The following is a 27,944-nucleotide window of genomic DNA, read 5'->3' on the forward strand; positions in this document are numbered from 1 at the left end:
AATGGAAGAACAGGAAGGAATCTTCCAAGAACAGGAAGGAATCTTCCAAGAACAGGAAGGAATCCCATCAAGCGAAAGTAGTTTTGTACTTACACAGACTTTGGAAGATCAACAGCTCAATATGAACTTTAAAGTGTAAGATGCTTCCTGCTGTAGGCCTACTATTTATAAATAAAATACTTTGCAGAACTGTTCTGTCTCTTCTTCCTTAACTGATTTTTGCAGTGAAAGTTGGAAACTCTGGGAAAGCTTGGGCTTTTGAAGATACTGATCTCTGGAAATTTGGAAATTAAGATAGGATGATTGCACTATAAAATCTTTATAAGCACTTTACAAGTAGATATTCAAATATTTTTTAAAGAAAAAAATTCAATAGTATACTAGCGCATTGTCAAATTTGGAGAAAACATTCTGGAAATGACTGCATGGCAATTGCGGCAGCTTAAGAAGATAACAGATATTTTCCCTATATCCTTCCTCTTGTGGCACAAAGCCAAAGTAGATCATAGAAAACATGCTACATGCTAGCATTCAGAACATTATTTACTGCATCAAAAAAGCTGTCACGTCTGACCTTGCTTGCTCTTACAGGTGCTGTTGTGAACACCTCCCCTTCTCAAGACAACTAAGAATTTGCTGCTGGTTACTTCCACTGCACCAATTCCTAAGCTCAGCTAGCTCCTTTTTGAGTCAGGACTACAATCTGTTGCTTCAGATTCTGAAACACTTAAAAACAGACCTCACAACCCACATCTACTGTATCAGCTTCTTTCTGAGGATGGTGACCCATCAAACCAAATACATGTCTTACTTGTCTTCCATTTTAAGGGCTTCTCCTTTTGCCTCCTAATGCCTGCAGGGCTTATTTCCTTTCCAGATTTACATACATTCATTACAGAATCTTTTATCATTCTCCTTCAGCTTATTGGCATTACCCATGATACATATATCTTAGACTGTCCGTACCTATTTGCATATGGAGGCCATAGTAAAATACATTTTGAAATGAAGAGCCTTGTTCTCGCTCTGGAGATCCAAGCAGGACAGAATCAACAGGCAACCAAGTAGCCATTCAGAAACAAGATGTTTCCATCAAACTGATTCTTACATATTCACCTACCGTATGTCTCGGATAGTGCTTTGAAACGTGGACCAATTAGCTGCAATGATTTAAAGCATATTGTATGAATAGCATGTACCCCCACTTTTTTGTACAGAGAAGTCTAACAGTCCGATAAACTGGCCACTGGAAAAAAAATCTAGTCCTCACTTGGAAAGAACCTTTGATTTTAATATTGTCCCATCAGTATATGCTATTAATACATTCACTATACATTTAATAGCCAAAACTATTTCCCCATTTTCTAAGCATTCTATGAGTGCATGTGATGTTTGTATTCAGTATTTTGAGTAATACCTTTAAGCAATGGTTTAAAAAAAAACTTTATCCCACTGTCAAGCAATGTCTAAGCAAAAACAATATAGCTAAACCTCAAAGCTTTTACCCTGAAAGAGAATGGGGAAAAGGCCATCTTCATTCTAATCGAACAGTAGGTCTACAGGGTTTAATGCTATCCTTGCTCCATTAAGAATTCCCTAACTCACATACAACATGGGCCTTTTTAAAATAAATAAGTAAATAAATAAATCACTTCAGCTGACATGCAGATTCAGTAAAGTAGGATACAAACTATGAAGTGTCACATACATTCAATAAGTCTTCGTCTTTTGAGAACTTGGACACAAACACCGAAGTAGAGGCGATTCTGTTTACTTTACAGGTTCCATTTCTTTATTCAACTCAATAGACATTTAGTTACAAGTTTCACAAAATCAAATTTTATAAGATTGGGAGGTGACAACTGGAGAATAGAGGCTGGACCTGCTTGGTTTGTCCACACTTTACTTGATCTCTTGTACTCCATACATATCCCAAGTTCCAGGGAAGGCAGGCTGATCAAGAGCAGAGGCAACTAAAGGTTGTTTTCCAACTACTTGACACTAATAGCAGATCAACTGTTATGTGGCTGCTGTTTGAGATGGGTAAGTAGAAATGAGGTATGGGGATGAACAAAAACTCCTGAATCTCCCCAAAGCATCCAAATAGAAAATTGGGGAGCCTGTGTAGGACAGAAAGGAGTTAGAGGAAAACAGTAATTTATATGTTACTCATTTATAGACAAAAGTCCCTCACATTCTCCTTGGCCAACTGTTCTATGCAAGAAATATAATTATGCAGAGTTAGTCAATTTAAATCTTAGGAGGGCAGGAAGCTAGAATTCATCTTGCAGAAGATCCAAGTGTTGTTTTGTAGGGGCTTCACCGTCAGAGTTTCACTGTCTACCTAAGTAAAAGGATGGGAAGAAAGAAAAGAATCAACAGAAGTCAGAAAGAGCACAGAAGGCACAGTCAGTGAGCAATGAGAAACACAATGCCCTGGTTGGAATTCAAATATTGGATTTTTTAATCAAAATAAATGTATCGCACTTAGAAAACTGAGATGAAGTTTTCTGTATACAGAAAGAAAAGTAATACTTTTCTTCTTCCCACTGATTTTCTTTGTGGAGGCTTTTTTTTTCTTTTTAAAACTGGAGTCAGGTAATCTTTTAGACATAGTCTGGAGTACAATTCACAAGTTTTGAGTAATAGTTATAATCTTCTGTCACCAGAAAGAAGTAACACTTTGTTTTTATCCAATTCAATCTGAGTAAACAATATTTTTATGCACCTAAGATATCTAGCTCCTATTGAGAATATATTATTTTGGTAACAATTTACAACACTTTTATACTCAATTATAAAAACCACAATCATGGTACTTCAAGTACAGAATCTGTTCACAGAAATGCCTCAGCAGCTAAACAAAATTAAAGTTATACGGCTATTTTAAGAGAAAGAAGACATTCCAAATCACTCCAAGGCAGCATTTCTTAAAGTGTGATCTGAGAATCCCAGGGAATCCCCAAAGACTTTGTCAAGGATCTGAAAATCAAAATTATTTGCTAAATATTGAAGCTATTTGCAAACATTTAAAGCAACTCTTCTCAGTATTTTTGTTAAAAATAGGGTTTGCATAAGAAATAATTTTATTTGTATTAATATCTAAATAATATTTTTTACATAGTTCCAATAAATATTTCTCAAGTACATCATTTTTAAATATGGTAAATATCAATAAATATAAGCTCATTCATGCTTTTTTGGAAGTCTGCCAGATCTTAATATTTCCTCATGCTCTGCAAGCAGCAACTTTGTCTTCCAGCTTACCAATGTACGTTGCTGTACTATTTTAACTATTTTATTTGTGTGCCAGAAAGGTTAAAAAGAAAGCAAACTCTGCTGGGCTGTAATATAAACCACTAACTCAACTCATGTTGAAAAAGGTGGTTTGGCTCACAAGGTCTCATACTCTCTTATCTCAGAAGCTTGAAGGCACACACAGTGCAAGCGAGGAGCAACAATTAAGACTTACAAGAGCATGAATGTAGTTTTGGGGGTGACTGCACTGCACCCCCCCTTAAATCTGCTGTAGATTCACCAGTCGTACCGACGCGACTGTCTGTTTGGAGAATCCTCAGGTCCCTGAATAGCAAGACGACCCCCCTCAATTCTTCGGCCAGTATTTCCATCATGACGTCGATAATCCAGCCCCCTCTGTGTCCGAAAGCGGGAAGTCTCTCGCCTCCATTCATCATCAAATGCAGCTGCATCACCTGAAAACCAAAACAGGACAGGCAGCAACTGAGTGTTGTAATGCTGTGCAGTCTGCTGCAGGAAAAAAGGGCAATGACAAGGAACACTCACTCTCATCCAGATTGATGTAATCTTGCCTCTCCTCCTGGTCACCTGTGCGATGGTTGCGTGAGCGCTGCATAATGTGTGCACGCTCTCTGATGTGGTGCCCAATTGACATCTGCTCCAGTCCACTGTTGGAATCTCGCACCGTCCGCCGCGTCTCCCGGATCTGAGGTGAGCAGAACAGGTCAAAATTAGAAGAATGTAATATTGCTGGTAGCCTTCTTGAAGTTCCCCTTGAAATTCTTCAGTTTTGCCTCAACAGGCACCAAGTTGTTTCAAATGATAAAAAAGGCACCCTGTTTTGTCACTGTTAATTGCCACACAAAAGGGTTCATCTCATATCTGAAAACAAGTCTTACCTCTCATCTTGTTTTCTCTTAAGTGTGTACTCATGCAGATGAATGCCCAGTGAATTAACCAATCTTGGTGCTTCTTTAAACATTTTGTCAAATGAAGCAGCCGATTTCTTACCCCACCAGGTGCAGAGCGTGTCTCTGACGTCTCCTGATAGACTTTAGGGCCTTCACCCAGATTTGAGTAGGATATGACAGTGGAAGAAGTAAATGTCTGGCAATTGGCACCACTTGTCATGTGTTCCTAAAGTACAACAAAAAATAAAATAAGAAAAAATGTACTGAATCTTTCCACTGTATAAAATATGAATAAATCTTCTGAAGAGGAGCAGCATTAGGTCTCAATGGCTCTCCTGAAGTACACTTCAAAAAATTGCCAGACCAAACCTAATTTGGATGAAAGCTATTCCTCATATGATTTCATGTTAATTCATAATTTTCTTCTTCTGAAATGCTACAAAGTACAATTTTGCAGCAGTTTTGGAAAAGGCTCTGATGCAGCTCTGATTCTGTATCAAAAATCTAGCAGCTGCAAGCTGCAGTTGTTCAGTACCCTTCCTGATGATTTCTTGATAATTCCCCAACAAGATTTATCTGTCTCTGCAGTATTTTTCAAGAAAGAATGGGGAAAATAACCAAATATGAAGATGGGAAAAAGAAATTATGTTTCTGCCCACAAGAAGAGTATATAAATTGATAAGGCTGTATACCTCCTGCACTAGAAGTGGTGAGGAATTTATTAATTTTAAATCCTCTATACCTTCATTCAGATTCTGCACTAAGAAAACTCCCCCATTTTAGCTGAGGTATGCAGCTATTTTACAAATCTTATTTTGAAATATTTATAGCGCTGCATAATTTGACTTGGTTTCTTTCTTTGAACTCAGATGGAATTTGCTACATATACACAACCCTCGGTGTTTGCCTCTCCAAACTGGGAATAGTGTGAAAAGCACAAATTCTGTGATAGTAACACCACAGGCATTGCTACTCTATTCCCTACATATGGTGGCATTCTGGAATACTTGTAATTAAAACAAACAATAATTGAAGCTCAGTTGATCAAAAACTGTGCTTTTGCAATGCTATCATCATATATCTGTGAAGCCAGAGCTTTTCCAGTTTCTCTGCCCATTTAAAGGGATTTTTACACTGCCTATAATATCAACGCGGTGGCTCAGTGGGTTAGAACGCTGAGCTTGTCAATCAGATGGTCAGCAGTTTGGCAGGTCGAATCCCGAGTGCCGCGTGACACAGTGAGTGCCTGTTACTCGTCCCAGCTTCTGCCAACCTAGCAGTTCGAAAGCACGTAAAAAAATGCAAGTAGAAAAATAGAGACCACTACGGTGGGAAGGTAACAGCGTTCCGTGCGCCTTTGGTGTCTAGTCATGCCGGCCATATGACCACGGAGACGTCCTCGGACAAGCGCTGGCTCTTCGGCTTTGAAACGGAGATGAGCACCGGCCCCTAGAGTCGGAAACGACTACCACACATGTGCGGGGGAACCTTTACCTTTACCTTTATAATATCAACTAGAATGATATTGGAAAAGAGATGCAGACAAAATGAACTCACCATGTTCCCAATCATGTCATTCATCATTCCAAACATGTCCATAAAGCCACCTGCCTGAAAGAGAGAGAAAAAGAGCTTTGTGGAATGACCAGATAGGGAAGTCAAATAGTGAAATTAGGAGCTGTTGCCGTTTCTAGCAATTGTTCATGAGTACATTTTATACCCTTAGTGATATGAATGTCCTAAACTCAAGGGCACAAATTCTGAAAACACTTCCTAGCTTACTAAAAACATATTTGTAGCAATGTTTTTTTTTTAAGAATTCAAGGAGACCACTATGCCATGCATTGTTGTGGCCACTATCACGTGATATTTAGCGGATTGCAGACAGAGAGGAGAAGATAATTCAGAATTCTAGAGAAATTTAGATACATATTCACCAGAAAGTTAAGTGAAGCTGGGCCAGAAAGTAATGTTTGGGTTGACGTTATGGATGATTATATCCTGCTGCTGTAACAGGAGGCTTGCACATGTTTCCAGTGGTCCAGCTAGTGCTGGAGTGTCCTGGACTTTAGTGCTAGGGAAAATTAATATCCAGGCTCTGGATGAGGGTCAGTATATACTTAGGTGATCTCAGGTCTGATGCATAGAGGCAACACCTAGATCTGTTCAGTTCGTTGGAGTAGATTATATGTGATTTGTAAATGGAAGACACGGTAAATGGTTTTTATCATAATCGGATAACTTTCCAGTGAATATGTACCTAAATTTCTCTAGAACTCTGAATTATCTTTTCTTCCCTATTTGCAATCTGCTAAGTACCATGTGATACACTTGGAATAAATATGCCTTTAAGAACGTATACAATATGCTTTTAGGACATACTAGACAACTTGTTAGGTCCTCATTTCACAGGCATTTCCATACCTAAACAGAAAAACAAAATGACCAAGAGTGGGCAAAAAGCAGAAGGAGAAATGCCAGCTTCCCCGTTGAATTTCCTTGTGGGGAACACTGGAAATATCCCTTTCCTTCCCTTCTCAGCAGGCAGGTAAGTGGCTGCTATTGGGTATCGGGGAAGGAGTGAGGTAATATAAGACTGGCTGAGAAACTGTCACTGAATGTTGAAAATGAAGATCATGTGATTGCAGCAGCACAGCAGCAGACAAAAGTGCCGAAGCAACCACCACTTCCCCAAATTTCATTCCATTGGGATTTATGAGTTCCAAATTTGGACACATTTTGTAAGTTAGTTAGCCCATCTAAGTTACCTTAGTTCAAAAATGGTTGTCCTATGATGCACTTTTTGCCTAGGTAAAGGTACTGACAACTAGCATACTAGTAGTATATATATTTATTTATTGGTTTTATAAGCTACTGAACTCCATCCCAATATATCTTTGATCACTGATGATTGGGAATAGTTAATTCAAATTCAGTAAATACATTTACATTTTTACCAGAATTTTCTGATTTTTATCTCTTTTAAAAATGTTTAAATGTTTAAAAAAGATTTTCTCTCTTCTAGTCAGAAAGCACAGCTTAGCATTTTGCATCTGGTGGAAGGAATACCCTCATGATGACTTCAGCTGAGAAAATGATTTAGAAAAAAAACATGTTTTCGGTGTGGTAAAGGGGGAAAAAAGCATAAAACCAGTTACGTAAAAGCCAAGTATAAAGAACAAGTTTTCCTCATAATTACCTTTACAGATCCTTAAAGTACATTTGGGTGGGATTGTTGGTCCATCTTTTGGTTACCACAATAGTGTGTGGCAAGTCCAAATGCAAATTCTCAGTCACCAAAGATGGAACCAATCAGAAAGTCTAAACTGTAGCAGTGTGCCAGGTTGACCAGTACGAGTTAAAGCATTATCTTAGTAGAGTATCAGGATGTTGCCTCTGCGAAGTTGAATTTGTCTACCTTGGAATGCTTAATGAAGCTAGTTGCATTTGCCAAGTTCTCACCCTTTAGAGGTCTATTAGCAGAATCCTCACCTCTAGATCTCCTGAGACTGATTAAATAGGCTGTGATGTCAGTCAGGATTTGCTTGACTAGGTCAGAATAATACAGACACTGATCCATCGGTATACAGATGGAGTCACTCATTTCATCTCTTAAAGAGGAGGAATAAGCTATCAGCCATCCACTCCCTAGAAGGGACTTAAGGCACATTCTTAAGGTTCTGTATATATCTAATATTTTATATATATTTGGGAAGAAATCTGGTAGCAGTATCTCGTATCGCCTGAGAAAGTTAGAATTAATCTTTGGCATAAAACCGTGAGTAAAGTCTCAAAACTACCTTGGGGTGGTGGAGTGCATACAAGTCTCCTTTGAGGGACTCTCTCCTTTCTCAGCTCTCACAGGCAAAGGACATTTCCAGTGGAAAAGTTTATTTCTGTGCAAGAGTGCTCATGGGGTTCACTGTAATGTGTTGAAGGGGACAGGGGTAATTACTCCAAGAACTAATATCAAATCCCATAAAAGAAAATGGTGCGTAACTGGAGGGAAATAGTAGACTAGTGCCCCTGTGAAAACATTGAACTTAGGGATGTTGCAAGATGAAATGTTTCTCTCTCCTACAGTTTGAATCCCAGATGAGTGACCTGATTTTGGAAGGTACTGGTTTTCAAGGATATTATCCAGATCCATCTTTAGAAACCTTTTACTCTTCATCTCTATCTTCCAAAGCAGTGTTCAAAGGCATGCCAAGTTTCTGATGGTATTTAGGCAACCTGGATGCCAAGATGGTGTCACTGTTGAAGTCTGGCAAGCTGGCACTCAGAAAATGCCCCATTCAAGTTTCAGGCATAGAAATGAAGTCATTCCAAGATCTAGGCTCAGTCTGTCTGGCTGTAATGACAGATATCTGGGAAGTCTTCATACCACTCAGTACCAAGGTCTGCTGGGCAAAAAAGGGGAATTAAGATTATACATGCCCTGAATATCCTCCTTTTGTGTATCAGCTTAGTCAGGATTAGTGTTTACATATTAGTCTCTTTGGCCACAGTGTCAGGAGGGCATCAATTGCTTCTGACCTGTAATCTGAAATCAGATGAATCTTCTTGCTTTCCTGTTGTCCACTATTGCCAACAGGGAACAGTGGATCTAGCAAGGATCCACTTCCCCACCCATGACAGGGTCTTGGTTCCCCTGGTCCACAATTGTATTCTATGCATCTTTTATATGTTGACAGGAAGCCAGGTATGTTTTCACCCAACTATATAACTCTTACATCTATAATCTCATTTCACTCTTGCTGATGTACAGATAGTCCTTGATTTACGACTGTTCATTTAGCAATTGTTCAAAGTAATTATGGCACTGAAAAAAGTGACTTGCAGTCCTCGTACTTACAATTGTCACATCCCTGTGATCATGTGATTGTGATGTAGGCACTCTGCAACCAAGTCCAGCTGCAGTCACATGATCACTGTGATTTTCCCAATCAGCTTCTAACAAGCAAAGTCAATGGGAAAGGCTCATAGAAGGTTGCAAGTTAGTCAACTACAAGGGCAATTGGGATTGGAATTTTCATTGCCAAGTGATGCGCTTGTAAAGCACAACCGCAATGGCAATCCCAGAAGTCCTGGTTGCCACTGCTAATTAAATCCTATAGTCATTTGGTGAGCGCATTGGTGGGGGAGATTTACCTTAGTGACTTGCAATCTTCCCTGCTAGCTTCCCCACTGAGTTTCTGGAGAAGCTGTCAGGGAAGGTTACAAATGGTGATCACATGATCACAGGGTGCTACAATGAGTTGTAAGCGTGAGCTGGTTGTCTAGAGCCCCGATTGTGATCATGTAACCATGGGGATACTTGGATGGCCAGAATTTCTAGGACCAGCCTTAATCACTATTCATTCAGTGCCATCATAACTTCAGTCACTGAATGAAAAGTTGTAGGTCAAAGACTACCTATTTCTTGGCACTGCTTTAACATGTATCCCTTTTAAATTTTCTTATACCAAATTTGTAAGTCTGCTCCCAATATGCCAAAATCTTGGCACCTAACCATTCACTTAAGAGGTAGTGCTATTAACTTCAGACTCATTTCATCTGGGATTTTCCTTCTATACTCCCATCTATTGCTATGACTTCTCTTGATACCTCCAATGCCCATTTCCAACAAGCCATTGTGTGGCTTGTAGAGTATTTTATATTTCCCTACTTTACATCAGGGGCAGAAATTTTCTTTTTCTCTGGGTCAATGGGTTCGCCAATTTTTTTTTTAATAATCTTGGCTGCAAGATTGATTCTTGACTGGTGGTCTACTGGCCAATATGCAAGTCACGGGCTCCAATATGCCAGTATTTCAGGGGGAGTGGTTGCAAACTCTAACCCACCCAAGATTGTATCTGCAATCAAGTTTGAATGCTTTTGCAAACTTGCTGATTGCTTCCTTGAAATTTTTGAATTATGTTCTTGAACAATTCTTGTTATCATAATAAATTATCATTGCTCTGGTGGATATAGAAGACACAGCCTGTCACCCAAATGCCCAATCCTTTATGTTTTAACATTCCATTTGCTCTACATTTCATAGATCCATAAGCATTTCCTCTCTTTCTCTTTGTACAGTATTGAGAACAAGACAGCTGTTTTTCAATCGAGGGAATGCCTTGTCATTTCATGGCCTCCTGCAGATGATTTTTTCTTCTTCTGGGGGCTATGAATGCTTGGCCAGCTATGCCCATTGTTCTGAACCAGCCAACTACCGGCCTTGTAATAAGGCAAACCCCTGTTCAAGCAGTAGAGACTGGAGAGCGTCTGAGGCTGCAAAGCGTCTGCCAAGTTTAATTCACAAGCCAAACAACAGAACAAGAAACCAAAAGCACAGGAACTTGAATCCTCAAGCGGAAGGGTTGCTTTCAGCAACCAGCCCCTCCCCAAACACTCCTTTTATTTAGAGTTCAGGGCGTGGTCTCCCTGTGCCTCCTCCCGAGGAGTCCCACAGCCTTTCTTTGTTTGTTCCTGCTCGACTGCCTCCTGCGTCGGGCGTCCTTGAACAGGGCCAGCTGTGGGTCATCATCCTCCGCACTATCGGGCTCACGCAGCTGAGAAGAAGGCCCCGGCTGGGAGCTCTGCCAAGCCTGCAAGCCATCATCAGCCGGTTCGTCTTCCACACCCTCCTCCTCCCCCTCATCTGAGTCATCCGATACATCCGAGCCGGCTGCCGGGCCCACAGGCTGGCCCTGAGTCACAACACCCATTCCCTTTTTCATAAGTTCTGTGAAAAGAACTGGAAGCAGGGCCTTTAAGTCTGAACTTCAGGAAGATGAGGACCCATGGCCACATGTTATGTTCCTATAGCTTTATTAGTTTGTGCTAATGCTAATAACTACTTTCATTGAAACACTTTTGCCTACTTCCTCATCAGTACTGAAAACAGATCAGCATGAAATATTTTCTGGAAGCTATTGTTGGCCTCTTTAAACTTCTCATTATGAAATCTGACTGCTTCACAAAGACTCCTATTTTACCATTTTGAATGTGACTTTGATGCCTGCTAGGCTTCTTCTCCTTTGCTTCTTCTGAGACTCTGATTGCGAGTATTCTAAGAGGCAACAGGAGAGTAGAAATTCTAAGGCTTTTGCATACTGAAACCTTCAGTTCTGCCATGATCTGGCAAAGTAAAACGCATCCCTTCCACTCCCAGGGGACCTGTTCCAACAGTGCTGTACCCATCTGCTTGAGAAACCATTGTAGGTCGGATTTCTCCAGATCCTGTGCTCCTTTACTAAGGTGATGGAAGCTTCTCCTGACCTCAATGGGCTCAATCCCATTTCCTCTGACAAAATGTCTGTTTTGTTGTTCTTCAAAGTATTCTTTGGCTACCTGACACCTCTTTTCCTAAAGGTTGATGGCTTGTCCAGCTTCCTTTGAAGAGAGGCTGCTGGAATAGTGCCCACCTTAACCATCAGTGCCTCCTCTACTGTACCTGTTGCTGATGAAGAAAAAGTGGCTGGCCTCTGTTTGGCTTGTGTTTCTTGGAGAAATAACAGCAGGAGAAAAGGTGGGAAAGAATTGTGTTCCTTTCATGTGATATCAGCCTAGAATCATAGCTTATGGATTATGTTTCTCCAGGTGACTACCTGACCATGGAACATCTAGACCACACAAACAAGTCTTCTTGTGGATCCTCTTTCAATACCGCCACACATTCCTGCCAGTTCATCATCATCTTCTCAAGCAGTATCTGCACAGATAGTAAGATTCCAAAAATGCTGCAGTATTCTCCCTCCCCTCCCCTTTCTTTCTTCTTGCACTAGATAATAGTAATGGTAGTAATAATGATGATGATGTATATAATAATGTTACATAACAACAACTCTCAGCCTAAAATGGAGGCAAAAGAAAAAGCTGTTCTTCTTTAGAAGGCAGAGCTAAGGCAGGCACGGCAAGCTGTTCCACCCACTAGATGCAAAAGTGAAACCCCAGCTTTCTGTCTAGAAAGAGGTGAATTCAACATCTTTCCAGCTGGCATCATCTTTAATAACTGAAAGCTATATAAAAATCATACTCATTGTTGCTATTTGAGAAATGTTATTATCCTCATTATTTTCACAGTTATATATTTAAACTATCACAAACTGAAGAAAAGTGAAGTACTACCCAGAAAAGAAGATCATAAACACCAGGCTAGAACAAGTAGTTGTCAAAAGAAGAAAATTATGGCCTACCATTCCTAACATCCCAAAGGGCAAAACAGTTCCAGCCTATAAAAACAAGAAAGGGACACAAAGTAATTAGACTTCACCTCTCTAGAGTAATCTTGTTTTATCTAGCATAGAGTTAAGGACAAAGTACATTAATTTAAATTTACACTCAATTTAAAGATTAAGGAAGTATATACTAGAACTTCTATTCTCAAATTATTACCCAAATTTGTGTTAAAACAGTCAAAATCTATATAGTTTTCTGCATGCTTGTCGGTGCTGATGAATTTATATTGATATAAACAGAACTGAGAATATATAGGATATATTCTAAACTAATTCTGTCTTGGCCATGAAACTATGAGATAAGAGACAAAGCTAAATAACCCTTTATTTGGTTTCTAGGAATTGAAATAAGATGGATGTTGATAAATGTTATTGATTTTTGGGGATATTTTAGCCAGAAGACTTTAAAGTTCAACAAACACAGAAGTAGAAATTGCCAGGCAAATCAAACAGCTAATTACAAAACAGGAACTCCTTAAAAACTGAATCACTATTTGTAGTGTCAAGTTCCTTGCAGAAGCCTGAAGATTATTTAAATTCATGTAAGAAAAATTAGAAGGGACGCGGTGGCTCAGTGGGCTAGGACGCTGAGCTTGTCGATCAGAAGGTCGGCAGTTTGGCGGGTCAAATCCCGAGTGCCGCGTAACAGAGTGAGTGCCTGTTACTCGTCCCAGCTTCTGCCAACCTAGCAGTTTGAAAGCATGTAAAAATGCAAGTAGAAAAATAGGGACCACTACGGTGGGAAGGTAATAGCGTTCCGTGCGCCTTTGGCGTCTAGTCATGCCGGCCACATGACCATGGAGACGTCCTTGGACAAGCGCTGGCTCTTCGGCTTTGAAACGGAGATGAGCACCGGCCCCTAGAGTCGGAAACGACTAGCACGCATGTGCGGGGGAACCTTTACCTTTTTTTTTTAAAGAAAAATTAGAAAGGTCATAATGCAGCTGCGCGAGTAGTAATGGGAGTTTCCCGATACTCTCATGTAACACCTCTTCTCCGTGAGCTGCATTGGCTTCCAATTCTCCTCCGGGTGAGATTCAAGGTGCTGGTGATGACCTATAAAGCCCTAAATGGCATGGGTCCGGATTATCTCAGGGAGCACCTGCTGCCAGCATCAGCCTCCCAGCGTCCTGCGCGCTACCACAGGGAGGGCCTCCTTAGGGTTCCGCCGATTAGGGAATGCCGATGGATGGTTCCAAGGGGGAGGGCATTCTCTGTGGGCGCGCCTGCCCTATGGAATGAACTGCCGGTAGAACTTCGGACTGCCCCAGACCTTCGCTCGTTTCGCCGGGATCTTAAAACCTGGTTGTTTGATCTTGCTGGCCTGGACTGAGGGGGGTTTAATTTAATTATAATTTTAATTTAATTTTAATTTAATTGTGGGCTAGTCTTAATTTATTTATTTATTTATTTAGTTAGTTAGTTAGTTAGTTACATTTATATACCGCCCTTTCCCTGAGGACTCAGGGCGGTTTACAGGGAATTAAAAAATCCAACATACAAAAGTTAAAACCAAATTAAAAAATATTAAATTGACCCTGTACACAATTAAAACCCCAATTAAAAATTTCTCCTCAGCCTGGGCCCGAGAGCTCAAAGAGCCAGGTCTTCAGGCCCCGGCGGAATGATCGGAGGTCGGGGGCAGTTCTCAGCTCCACCGGCAGCTGGTTCCAGAGGGCAGGCGCTCCCACTGAGAAGGCCCTATCCCTGGGTGTCACCCGCCGGCAATCTCTCACCGGCGGAACCCTGAGCAGACCCTCCCTGTGGGAGCGCACTGGGCGAAGGGCATTTGATGCCGGCAGCAGGTGTTCCCTCAAATAACCTGGACCCAGGCCATGTAGGGCTTTATAGGTAATAACCAGCACCTTGAATTTCACCCGGAGGGCAACCGGAAGCCAATGCAGCTCGCGGAGTAGAGGTGTTACATGGGAGTATCGGGAAACCCCCATCACAACTCGCGCGGCCGCATTCTGCACCAGTTGAAGCCTCCGTGTGGTCTTCAAGGGCAGCCCCATGTAGAGAGCGTTACAGTAGTCCAAACGGGAGGTCACAAGCGCATGAGTAACTGTGCGTAGGGCGTCTCGGTCCAGATAGGGACGCAACTGGCGCACCAGGCGAACCTGTGCAAAAGCCCCCCTGGTCACCGCTCCTATATGGTCTTCAAAATTGAGCCGTGAATCCAGGAGGACGCCCAGGTTGCGAGCCCTATCAACGGGGGGTAACACCTCACCCCCCATCATTAAGGATGGAATAACTTGGTTAACCCGAGATGCCGATATGCACAGCCACTCAGTCTTGGCGGGATTGAGACGAAGCCTGTTTCTCCCCATCCAGACCTGAACCGCCTCCAGGCACCGGGACATCACGGCGAGGGCATCGCTGGGTTGGTTCGGGGTGGAAAGAAAAAGTTGGGTATCATCAGCGTACTGGTGATACCCCACCCCAAAACCACGAATGATCTCGCCCAGCGGCTTCATATAGATGTTGAACAGGAGGGGCGAGAGAACCGACCCCTGAGGAACTCCACAAATGAGAGACCTCGGGGTGGATCTCTGCCCTCCTGTCAACACCGACTGCGAGCGGCCCTGGAGGTAGGAGGAGAACCACCGTAAAACGGTGCCTCCCACTCCCAGCCCCCTGAGACGCCGCAGCAAGATACCATGGTCGATGGTATCGAACGCCGCTGAGAGATCTAATAGGACCAGGACAGAGGAACAACCCCTGTCCCTAGCCCTCCAGAGATCATTCACCAGCGCGACCAATGCCGTCTCCGTGCTGTGTCCGGGCCTGAAGCCCGATTGGTACGGGTCCAGATAATCAGTTTCCTCCAGGAACAGAGGGAGCTGGTGCGCCACCACACTCTCAACAACCTTCGCCAGAAAGCGAAGGTTGGAGACTGGACGATAGTTGTTTAAAACAGCCGGGTCCAAAGCAGGCTTCTTGAGAAGGGGTCTCACCACCGCCTCCTTCAAGGCGGCAGGAAAGACACCCTCCTTCAAGGAAGCAGTTATTACTGCATGGAACCAGCCTCGTGTTCCCTCCCGAGCCGCATAAGCTAGCCAGGAGGGGCACGGATCCAACAAACAGGTGGATTTTAAAGTGTACTTATTTGTATTGTTTTAACTCGCCCTGTAAACCGCCTGAGTCCTTCGGGAATAGGGCGGTATATAAAATCAATCAATTAATTAATTAAATAAATAAATAATAAAAAAATTGTTCATATTTGACAAGAAATCTCCGAAAGGCAAGACAACTTCATTTAACAACTAGAAATCTTGCCCAGATGAAATTAAAATATACACACAAAACCTCCAAAGCTGTGTTAACTTAAATACAATGAAAGTCAATGGGCTGGATATCTTGACAGATAAAAAAGAGGCAAATAAAATAAAATAATAGAAAGGCAAGATTAAGATTACAACTATTGAAACATTAATAAATGAAATTTTGCATTTTATCTGCAAAGAAGTTCTTTTTTCTTGTTCTTTTTTTCTTTAACTGTTCTTAATATTTATTTTTACTGTTATCTTTTATTTGGTTTTGTTTATATCCAACACATTTTTTTCTATACTTTTGATTATTACTGTGACTGAATTTTAATCTGACTTTCAATGTTTTAATTTTTGTCTTCCATAAGCTGCTAAATTATCATCTGATTGTGGCAGGATAGAAATTTGATTTTTTTAAAAATAAGCCTTGCTTCAGCCCCTTTTTTAAACTATTTTGAGAACGTTCATAGGCATAATCATATAAACCACCTGAAATCACTGGGAGAGGCATAAAGTTTTAATAAATAAATGAAAGAGAAAGTCATAAAATCCCTGGCCATAGATTCTGCAAAGAGTAATTGAATAAAAGGGTAGAAGCTCTTCTGCTTTGCAACTGGATAAAGCAGCAGAAAGTAAAGATCTAACTGGGGAGGGGGGTGGGGGATGAAATATTCCCACATCCTAAGGGCTCTATTCTGTAATTGTTCAAGTTTAATTTCTCCATCAGTTATCTCTGATAACAGAAAAGGAATGAGTTTGTGGATAAAACCAATCTTGAGAATAATTTCAATCTCTGAATTACTCATATTGATCTTCCTAAATTAGAATTGGTAAGAATAGCATATATAAGCAAGAGTAGTGTATATAAGCAAATGCAAAGTAGACCAAGTACATAACAATGACCCTTCCAAGGTTCATATTTGGCAGCCAATAAAACAGCAGCTCATTGGTTTTATTCAAGGAAAAGGCAGCCACGTGTTTTGCTAAGTAAGGAATGGCTGGGCCTTTGCCCTCAAGTTAAAAAGTAGCAATTTGGGGGAAAATCTTGGTAAGTTGCTGGTATTTTGTCATCTCCATGGGGCTTCCTATTTGCATAATCCTGTTCCCAGACACACTGAAATATTTATAATGTTACAGGCTGTAAATTAAAATGGTGTTGCTGGAATTTAACTACAGCTATTCTCAGTTGCTCTTTTTCTATTTCATTTTGGACTAATTATATGCATATTGAAAGATACTTTGAGACTTAGATTAATCATTTATACGTCTAGAGTCTCACCGAGTGACAAAGTAGAATATAAATTAAAAATTAATCACATGACCCTGTTTTAATGTTGGGAAGTGCAGTATCCATCTTTCTTTGGGAATAGATACATAACCAAGGCAGAACCCAGATTCTTCTCATCAAGCCAAAAAACTAGGTTGAAAATTTAGTTTGATAGAAAAATAAACAGATCTAGCCACAATCCACTGACTTTTTAATTACCTGCATTCTTCGACTAACTTGGCGTGTTCCAGGTACTGTCCCATTGCCAATGCTAAGGAAAGGGCTATATCCAAATCCACCTGAAAGCACACGATTCACATGCTGCTGATGGATGGCAAGAGGATCCCTGTGGGAAAGGAAGTTTTGCAAGGGAGTTAAACTGCTAAATAATCCACATCAATCCCACAGTTTTATTTCCTTTTCCTAGAGCAGTGGTTCACAAGCTTTTACTTCATATGGTTTACTATGCCATCAGGCAAAAGGTTATGAAGAAAATCACCAATGACTTAATGTCTGCAGACATCATACAAATAAAAAGACCATTCCAGGTAGTGTCTGAGAAACCATAATTATCTAACTTTTTAAAATTAAAATAAAAAAACCTTTCAAGACCTCTGAATCTCAAGATATTTCAGGCAACGTATCAAAATCTTGCGACATTAGGCATTTTCTGAGTTTTGGAACATTTTTAAAAAAATGTTTTTGTGATTCTAACGGTAATATTTGCACATCCTTGTGGCTCACCATTAGGAAAATTATTCTAATCCTTTTGTCTTATATAGAAAGGCTAGGATGCTTGACTCACATCATAAACATTGGATCCTCTGGCTCTCCATCTCTCATGAACCGGAACATAATTCCCTCAAATGCAGGATGGGCTGTGCAAAAGGAAAACAGGAAACAAATGTAAATTTTCTTAAGTTCTCAAATCTCTCCTTCCAACCAGTCTTACTCTACTTATTCTTATCCAAACTAAATTGCCCCCAGAAATCGTGGGTGCTCCATCACTGGAGATTTAAAAAGAGGCTAGACAGTCACTTGTCTGAGATGGTACAGGATCTCCTGCTTGAGCAGGGGGCTGGACTAGAAGACCTCCAACGTCCTTCCATGTCTATTCTATTCTAAATCACATCTTTTACATGCAATAACAACAGATAGTTATAAATACTAGGCCCTAAATAATATTAAACACCATGAATAAACTTCAATAACTACAATACCTGGAACCCAGCTGCTACTTGCTTTCTTTGTAGAGAAACAAACTAAGAAATAGATTTCAAAAACAATTGAAACTGTTGCCAAGATCCACTCAAGTTGTGTCATCCAACACAAATTATCTTCACACTAAACCACACAGTCCTCTCTCCCACATTCATGCAAATGTTAAGGCTATCAGATGTGAAGGAGAAAATCCTTGCACCTTTAATAACTGTGACAAGGGTGTAGACTCTTTTTCTCATTGCTGCACAACAAGCTATTTCCAAAAATCTCTTACTCAATTGCTAGAAATGATAAAGTCTTGTTCTCCTCTTAATCTGACTGCTTTACTATGGTGTTTACAGAAGTAATAATTCAATTTATAGAACAGAATCTTTTTAATCAAAGACACAGCAGCAATGTATCGGGAATTCTGCAGGATTTTATAATCACAGTGACAACACACACAAACACACACACACACACACACACATTAAGCAATGCATCTATCCACTCTCTTTTTCCAGCAGCATTGCCCAAACACAATGCTTAAATCCTAATCTCCCACATGTGTTCAAATCATCTGGCTCTTTTCTCAGTACAGAGGATACTACTCCACGTTCCTCAACATTCCTCCTCTCCATGCGTCCCATCACTCCTAAAGTTGACACTAGCTCACCTACAGCACATCTAGCAAATGCGATTATAAGACATGGCATTAATATTAGAGATTACCAGTGACAATCACAAGGTGGAAAAAAATGACACTAGAATACTGGTAGAACACAGTAATCTCAACAACCATTTATTACAAAGTACCGCATCAAGAACACTTGTTGTTAGTTGCGAAGTCGTGTCCGACCCATCGCGACCCTATGGACAATGTTCCTCCAGGCTTTCCTGTCCTCTACCATCTTCTGGAGTCCATTTAAGCTCACGCCTACTGCTTCAGTGACTCCATCCAGCCACCTCATTCTCTGTCGTCCCCTTCTTCTATTGCCCTCAATCTTTCCCAGCATTAGGCTCTTCTCCAGTGAGTCCTTCCTCCTCATTAGGTGGCCAAAGTATTTGAGTCAAGAACACTAGCTTGCCCTATATCCTTTTAGAGGCCGGCCTGCCGCATCTTCCGACTTCCTTCTCTCCAAACCTTCCTTTCCAAATTCCGGTACAAGCGCCCGCCTCCAGGAAGAATGACCCGGGAGCAGGGATGAGAAACCTGAGCCTTTGGAAGCACATCCCCAGCTTCTTCTATACTTAAGCCCCCCCACACACACTCACACACTCTAAAACCCACAAAATTTTTTTCCAGCAAAACTACTCACCTCTCTGGCCAAATCCTTTCTTACTGCCGTCTCCTGTCTCGTTCTCCCGGAATTTGTTCCAGCCTCGAGCCCTAAATTAGAAGATTAATGCTGCATCCCTTCCTACCCCCTTCCCCACCCCACAGTTATGTTCTTTGTTGTAACTATGCTGCGTGCGGGAGTGGGGGGGGGTGGCTGGAGAAGAGAGGAGACGGTCCCCTTTGCCAGGTCTAGGCTACCACAGCGCAGCCTTCTCACGGCAACAGGAAAAGCAGGTCAGATTCTTCCACTTTGTCTGGCCTTCCTTTACAAAAAATATAAATACGGCTGCAAATCCCGCTTGCAGTAAAACGGTATTTTTCGTTTTCAAAGAAACCCACAAGGCCTCAACAGGATGTGAGGTCAGGAACACCACCCTCGTTTATAAGCTCCGCCTTCCATAAATAGAGTTACCGTACTAGCCAAATTGCTTGTTGAAAAGCAACGCAGTAATCATTTTTACCGGGTTGAGTGGTGGCATCTCTCCGTCGCTTTCTGTATGTGTATGCACGTATACACGCAGATACACATATTTTGTGTGTGAGAGAGAGAGAGAGAGAAAGAGAAGTTTTGCATGATTCTTGTAAACGAGATGGAAGACAGGCAAGAATATAACATTTAGTAAACAATGGAATGGAAAAACGATTATCTTAACGGCTGCAAGTAAGTCTTCTAAGCACGCAATATATCCAGTTATACAATGATAGGATGGTCACACTTTTCACACATTTATGTGCCTCTGCAACAAAGATAAGATCTTACACAAAAATCTTGAGTAGGGCACTGATGCTAGACTTTTCCGCAACACATTCTACAGTAATCCAAGCTGTGGAACAGAACTCAACCCAAAGTTAGGATTGTTCTCTAGGACTAAATTATGCAGGTCTGGAAGAGCCCAGTATTCACCCCTGAAGATTTGCTTGATAATATGCCACTCTTGGAAGACTACCTTACTACATCTGGGCTGGTAGCTTTGCCTTTTTCTACTCTTGCACTGAAAAATACAGAGTCCTTACTTAGTGACTGCCTTACTTAGTGACCGTTTTCAGTTAGAACAGTGGTGAAAAACTTAAAAGACCCATCCTTGCATATATGATCTTTACAAACCTGCAAAGCAAAGGAAAGCTAAAGTAATATAAACACAGGCATGGTTTCACTTAGCAACTACTTCACTTAATGACCAAGTTGCTGGTCCCAATTGTGGTTGCTAAACGAGAACTCCCTGCATGAGGGAAGCACAGGCCCAGGATGGACTTCATCAAGGTGCACCTAGTCCTCTGAAATTATGGCTCCCTCAGAACTGCCTGCCTGTTCTTTGCTGATGTTGCCTTATGGCTTCCAGAGGAGCTCATTCACTCCCAGGGGGAAAGGCAAAAGAGGAACCATCTCTAGGAAAACACACCACTTGGAAGGATTCCACTGTCAGAAGTCCCAGCCTATGTGGTTTGGGCAAACCTTGAATAGTATAGTGGTTATGGTCTTGGACTAGATTAGATGCAGCTGTGGAAAGTTACTGAATGACTTTCAGCCAGGTACCCTCTTTCAGACCAACTTTCCCTGATTCATTTTTTAGGAAAAAATGGAAATGTAATCTGTGTGACCTTGAGCTCTTGTAGGAAAGGTTTGACAGATATTTTATAAATAAAGAAAGCGGTGCAGTAGTCCTGTAGAGTCGACCAAAGGCTTCACCTTCCAGCAATATGAGCGTTAGCAACAGTGTCGAGGTCATTTTGTTAGGACTAACATAACCCCAGTCTTCAGCCAGAATTCTTAACATAAAATATTGCCAAGGAAATGTTTGTGTGTGTGTGTGTGTATTAAAATTGTTACAAATTCTTTGGATATAATTTTAAATTTTACAATAAAAATTTGTATGCTACTATTCAGTACCACAGGAATGAAATCCTACTTGGAAAGATTAATTCCTGTCACTGCTCTTAGCTATTTTGGGCTAAAATTTCCAGATTGTGTGGGAAGCAATTGTTGCTCTTGGAGGATAGGCCTAAAAAAGAAGAGAAAAAAAGGAGGAAGGTTGATGTTCAAAATAAACTCAGAAGTCTGTTCTCAAGAATAGTGTATATACCAATGTACTAATATACATACATATATACATACATTGAATAATTTACACAAATAATGAGCTGTCATAAGTTGACTATATCCTGTGGATAAGCCTTGAGTCAGGCCAAAACAGGAATGAAAGAGTTAATTAGCAAGATGCATTCAAAAAGCCTTGACAAATACTTAACATATATACATATGTATATACATATGCACACACACACACATATACACACACATGTTTATAAAATAGTGTAGGTCATTATATACATTGTTATGGTTAGCAGTAGACCTAACATGTCAATAATCCCTTGACTTCATTATTTAAACACCCTGGAAGATAATACTTTGTTCTTCCCTCAGAAAATGACTGGAGAATTCCTATCACTGTTAAAACATAAAACACAACATTGTGTGATAGAAATTGTGTGATACACAATTCCCTTCCATTTGAAAGCAGAAAATTGGGACTAGCCTAATAGATATCCTGGGACTGCATCCCTTTAGGCTGACCATATTGCAAGACAGAATAAAAGAACGTAAGATTTGTTCCAAGGAAATGGTTGCCAGCAGTCCAGCTTCACCCTCATTCTCACAAATGGGCAGAGAATGCCCTGTTCCTGGTTATGGTACGATAGTTGCCAGTACTCACTGAACCTGCAAAACACTTATATGAACAGCAGAGGACTCTGCACGCTTGTGAAATGGTAGCACAGATACTGTGATCACAGAATATAAAGGGATGCCTAACTTTTCAGCCAGTTTTCACATAGGAAAGTACATTTAAGCTCTCCTGCTTTGAGAGGGAAGAGGTATTTGAATGTTGAGAAAATTGCTACAAAATGGAAGAGATGGATTTTTAAATAAGATGTACCTTTTAGTCAACGTGAAGTTTATACCTAATTGTAACATCAGTTATCTCAAATAGCCAAGGAGAAGCATTTTTTATTTATTTATTTATACGTCTATAACCTTCATTTCAGTTAATACTAGTTTATTGATTGCTCTGAAATATTCTTATCTTGCCACAAAGGGGACCATCCTGAGATTCTAAATGGGTAACAGAGAACTGGAAAGTGTGAAGAAGATACTTCTGTTACATATTTTGGAGTGACCTGCCTTGCTTGCCTAAAATTTATTTGTCTCAAGAATAATACATAGGGTAGCTGAATGTTTTGCCTATGATAGAATTGTCTTCTCCCCTCTTCTCATTTTCTTATGAAAGTTACTTTTCTTTCAATCACACTAATGTATATTTTGGGAAATGGATGTTTAATGGCTAGCTATACTCATTGCTAATCATTTTGGAAATGGACAGGATTATGGCAGCTATTTTATAATAGTTTCTATAACTTGCTCTCATAATCCCAAATGTGCTTATTAGAACACAAAAAGGAGATTATAGTGATAGATCTGAAACCAATATATAAAAAATGTGCATTGAAATTATTTGGGATGATTTATTATCATATTTTTCTCAGTTTTAAGTAACAGTAATACTATTATTGTTATTTAAAATAAACTGAAGTGATTGAACACTCTTAAATATCAACTATTTAACACTTAGCTGAATTTGTTTCTACAGCTGCTTTGTAAGTAAATATAATATGAAAGTGCTTCTCAAAGGTTCAGTGTAGCATAACTAATCACAAAAGCTATTCAGGGCTTCAGCTAATTAAAATTGTGCTCAATCAATTAAGTGAATTTTAATTAATGAAATCAACATATTTGCACAAACCCAATTATATTTCACCTCTGGAAAGTCCATTTTGGAGGCTTTCTGTCCACCTGGGTATACTGAAAGAAATTCTCCCCACCCATCTTGTCATAAGTAAATCATAACAGAAGGGTTATTAAGACAAGTCAGATGCCTGATGAAATAGGAGCATTACTTGTTTGAAAGCCAAAAGGAAGGTTTTTCTCAATGAAAAGTGTTCATAATTCTGGGGCCTTTACTGAAAGGGCACTGGGAAATGCCTCAAGCAATAAAATCAATGAAGTTCATTACTTCTAATGATGAACAGAGCAAGAGTATGTGAGAAAGGTGATTCAGAGAATTTTAAAGATAAATACACAAATGAAACCAAAGGTTTTTCTTTTGGGATTAAAAGAATCATGAAACTTTGATTTTATACACAACTGCAACGCAATTATTGTATGCACAAAGGTGCAAAGATTTAGCATTACTCAAAATGGAGGAATGGTTGGTGAAGATGATGTAAATTGTGAGATCACTAAAATGACTTCTTTGATTAGAAAAAAGACTATGTTTATTGCTGGAAACCCTCTATATAGACTTGTTGTGTAAAACAGAAAAAAACCTGTTAGTTATGGTTTTGATGATTAGACACGATAGCTTACAGAAATAAGAGAGATGTTGTAACTTTAGAGAAAGGTAAATTTATAATTGTGTTTATAACTGCTGCAAAGAAGATTGGAAGTCACTTTCCATTTTCTTACCTTTTTTTTACTTTTTTCCCTTTGTTGCACTTTTAGCCTTCTCTTTGATTTCTCTTTGTTTCTTTTTCTTATTCTGTATTAGTTATACAGGTTGATGTGACGAATGTAATGGAGCCTGCCAATTACATTCGTAATGCGAGGATTCATAGGAGTGAATCCCGTAACTTAAGTGTAATCACTTCCTTTGTCCACACACATTCGCTAATCAAATGTGCGGGTCATTAAATGCACATGAGGTATATCAGGGTGGGGAAGGCCATGGGAGCCTAGTGATGGAACAGGCCACTTGCTTCAGACCACCCAAGGCCTCCCCTGACCCACTGAGATACCTCATTCTCTCTCCCCTAGGGTCCCCACAATTGCTCCCCCCCAATTCAGCCTCAACAGGTCACTTTGTGAAGATCTTAGCCTCTCTGTTTCTTTCCCTGCTCCCGGCAAGCAGTGAGAGCAGAGGACGAGCAGGATGAGTGCGCCCTGCACGGCTTCTCTGACTCACCGAGGCTGCCTGCCACTTCTGGAGCGGTGGGCAGCCTTGGTGAGTCTCCTCCAAAGGCTTTCAGGCTTAGCGCGGAAAAGTGTTTGCACACTGAAGGGAGATTTGGGGCTTCAAGCCTCTCGTTGGCATATGTTGCATGCCAACGGGAGGCTTGAAGCAACATACTTTTTGTGTACAGACTGGAAGCTTCTGGGTGCGCTGATCTCACAAAAGCGGATGGGTGCCTGAAGTTGACAAGATGCCCCCAGAAGCTTTCAGCCTCTGGTTGAAAACTGTTTATACCCCTATGGGGCGCAGCTTCAAAGAGCCCCATAGGGCTTGAGGAGGCCTTCGATGCTGAGAACGGAGGCTGGGAGGGAAGCACACTCGACCTCCTCAAGCAGTTTGCCAACGAAAATGGAGCTCCGGAGGGAAGCATGCATCCCTCCAGGCCCCATTTCTTGGTGGCAAAGGCCTCCTCAAGCACTTTGCTGATGAAAACAGAGCCCTGTAGGGGAGCATACGACCCTCCAGGCCTCCGTTGTCATCAGCAGAGGCCTTTGTCAATGAGAAAGGAGGCCCAGAGGGATGCATGCGCCCCCCCAGCCTCTATTCTTGGCGGCAAAGTGTTTTTGCAAATACGGCAAAAGGCTTTGCAAACTGAGGAAAGGCTTTGGTGCTTCAGGCCTTCACTCTGTTTGCAAAGCCTTTTGCTGCAGATCTCATCCAGGCCTCCATTTGCAGAAAACAGGCCTAAAGTACCAAAAAGCGAGATCAGTAGCATGAATTCTTGCGCTACTGATCTTGCGTGATCTTGCAGTACTTTAGGCCTCCAGTCTCTGCATATGCACCGCAGGCCTGAAACACTGAACAGGGCAAGAAACAGAAGACTCTTCACAAGGCGAGTATTTACAGGCCTAGTGCCTGTAGAGACTGGGGGGGGGGGAATAGGCAGGGTGAATGATACAAAGTTTCTGTGGTGTTTGTGTGAACAACTGCCATGGTCCTGCAACATTCGTAATTTATTTGGGGGAAGGTAGGTCGTAACATCGAACAGTCAGTAAGTGAACTGTCATAGCTCTGTGATTACCTGTATTAATTTTTATCTTCATTATTATATAATAAAAAGTAGGTGTGAAAAGTGGATGAGGAGCAAAAAAGGTAGATTATAGAACAGAATTCCTTCATAATGTACGTCTAAGCAATTGAAGGTTTTGTACCTTATAACAATACTTTGTCTGAAAATGAAATATAAGCCATCATATTAAAATCAATTGTTGCTTTACCAGAAACTGTTATCCAACCTATCCTGAAAAGAGTACTTTATAGTATTAAGATATAGTCTCATGTGTACATTCATTCATTCATTCATTCATTCCCACAGCCACTCATCTCAGCCAAATGACTCTGATGACTTACAACCCTAAAACTATATAACAGTTAAAACCCTGCTCATGCCTGTACAATTTAATCATATAACCTAATTTCTAAACAATTCCTTCAAGAAATCCCCAGAAATAACTGGGAATGTATATTGGCTCATGAAGCAATAACTTTAGTCCATCTAAAATATGTTTAATATTTCCCTTTTTACAGCATATGGCAAGATGAAACAGCCTCAATTTTAACATTAGTACTGTTTACAGTAGGTTTTTTTTTAAAAAAATATCCTAGCTGAACAATATATTTTAGGGCATTTAATGCATTATGCATTATTTATTAGCTGAAGCAGTATATGTACTGCATATTACATCTTTACTCAGAAGAAAATTCCACTAACTTTAAGGACGTTTACTCTCCCCAAAATAGAATAGCATGCACCTAAACTATCCGAGATTCTTACTTCTGGGATGGAATTTAAAGTGACAAAATAAAAAGAAAAAAATAAGAACAAAAGGAGCTTGCTGGTAGTTAGAGAGGCCAGATATAAGTGTAGAAATTTCTTTTGTAGTCTCATAAAAACCAAAAGTTTAGTAGGTATAACTTGTATGATATAGTTATTAGAAGTCTAAGTTTCCTATTATCTTTTACATATGACTATCTCATTGGGAATGAGGTGAGGTAAGATGAGAAGGTTGACTGCATTATCCCTTTAAGCTATGAATCCATACTGTTCTTTCATAAATATTAGCTCTCAGACATCCAAAGCTTAGATAACAGAAATGTAGAATACAGCTCCCTGGTATATTTAAAAAGCTCATTGAATTGCTACCTTCATGTAGTTTCCTTTATATTTTTAAAAAATAATACCATGACTATTTTTCAGGTATAGAACTGAATTTGTCTATTTTATATTTGTCAATGTTTTAGCTAATATTGGGGCAAGAAGCTGGGTGCAGAAATAATTTAATAGGAAGAAATTTTAAACTTTCATAAGTTCGTAATGCTTGTTTAAAAACATACTGTATGACCATATTAATTATGGCTTTTTAACCCAAAATAATTCCTAAACATCTCTACAGAATGTATAATTTTTTCCACACGTCATCATAATTTCAGTATTCCGCACATACAGAAGTGCTATTAGTGGACTTTCATGCCAAAGAGATACCTTGTGCTGCTTGTATCCTTTTACCTGCCTTTGTAGTCATTCCATACAAGTTTTCTCCCTAATTGACAACTTCATGGAGTAGGCAGACTCCTAGATAACTGTGAAGTTGAGCTTGACACTAGGGCAACTTTATCTTTTTCTGAGATACAGACTTGAAACTTTGTACTTTAAGAGTTTATTATTCTGCCTGAACTTTCATAAATATTGCTACAAAAACTTTACAATGCAATATATTTTCTAATATTTGAAGCCTTCTCTTCTATCCAGTTTCATTACTGCCTCTTAACTGGAATTTGACCTGATTGATTGGGATAATGCTAATGTAAGTTACTGTAAAATATTTATACTAGATTTCCTTCTAAAATATTTTAGGAGTAACTACTATAGTAGAACATTTAACATATGGTTGCCAGATTATTTGGGATAAATTTGAAGAATTCAATATATTAATGTACTGTTATTTTTAAAAAAGAAAGGAGAGTTTCTTTCCTGTCAGCTCAGCCCTCTGGCTTTGTTCAGTTTTGGGGCCCTTCAAAAAGACCTACACTCTGCCCAAACAATTTCCCTGTTTCACCAACCCTGCTAATGCTCTTCCAGGAGTGCCAGCAGGATTGAGTCTACTTTACCAATTCCTTATATTGCCTCCCCATCCTCAGCAGATGAAATACAAGGTATAGTAAAACTGTTCAACATAAGACCTGGGTTGGATCAGGCAAGTCACAGGTTTCTGATCAAAGCCATTAAGAAAGTTCATAAATCCTACCAGGAATACAATAGCCTACTCCTAACCACCACTTAGCGGTTGGTATTTAAGTATGTTGCTTTTGATTCAAAAGACCGTCAACTACCATCAAGACACACGACCATTCACAGTCCAATCATAACAAATTATCCAATTCTAGATCATATTAGGCAACAAGTGGCTAGGCCACT

The 27,944-nt window shown here is 40.2% G+C and overlaps 1 protein-coding gene across 4 annotated transcripts; it reads right to left on the bottom strand.

Moving 5' to 3' along the window:
• Positions 1-1,764: 1,764 nt before the first annotated feature.
• On the bottom strand, positions 1,765-19,830 carry MLF2 (myeloid leukemia factor 2). 4 transcript variants are annotated; one of them, XM_081319423.1, is made up of 9 exons: positions 19,447-19,830; positions 17,733-17,805; positions 17,147-17,273; positions 12,350-12,385; positions 5,727-5,780; positions 4,270-4,395; positions 3,805-3,964; positions 3,548-3,713; positions 1,765-2,340 (listed from the first exon to the last, which is right to left on the bottom strand). In XM_081319423.1, exons 2-9 carry the CDS (start codon positions 17,780-17,782, stop codon positions 2,334-2,336), a joined length of 726 nt encoding a protein of 241 aa, XP_081175549.1. In that variant the 5' UTR covers positions 17,783-17,805; positions 19,447-19,830; the 3' UTR covers positions 1,765-2,333. The 4 variants fall into 4 exon arrangements, with proteins under 4 accessions (XP_081175549.1, XP_081175550.1, XP_081175548.1 ...); XM_081319424.1 differs by having other exon boundaries at positions 1,765-2,344; XM_081319422.1 differs by having other exon boundaries at positions 1,765-2,344; positions 3,473-3,713; positions 19,447-19,822.
• Positions 19,831-27,944: the final 8,114 nt, after the last annotated feature.

This window comes from Vipera berus, assembly GCF_964194415.1.
Source record: "Vipera berus genome assembly, chromosome: 2".
Taxonomy (NCBI): Eukaryota; Metazoa; Chordata; class Lepidosauria; order Squamata; family Viperidae; genus Vipera; species Vipera berus.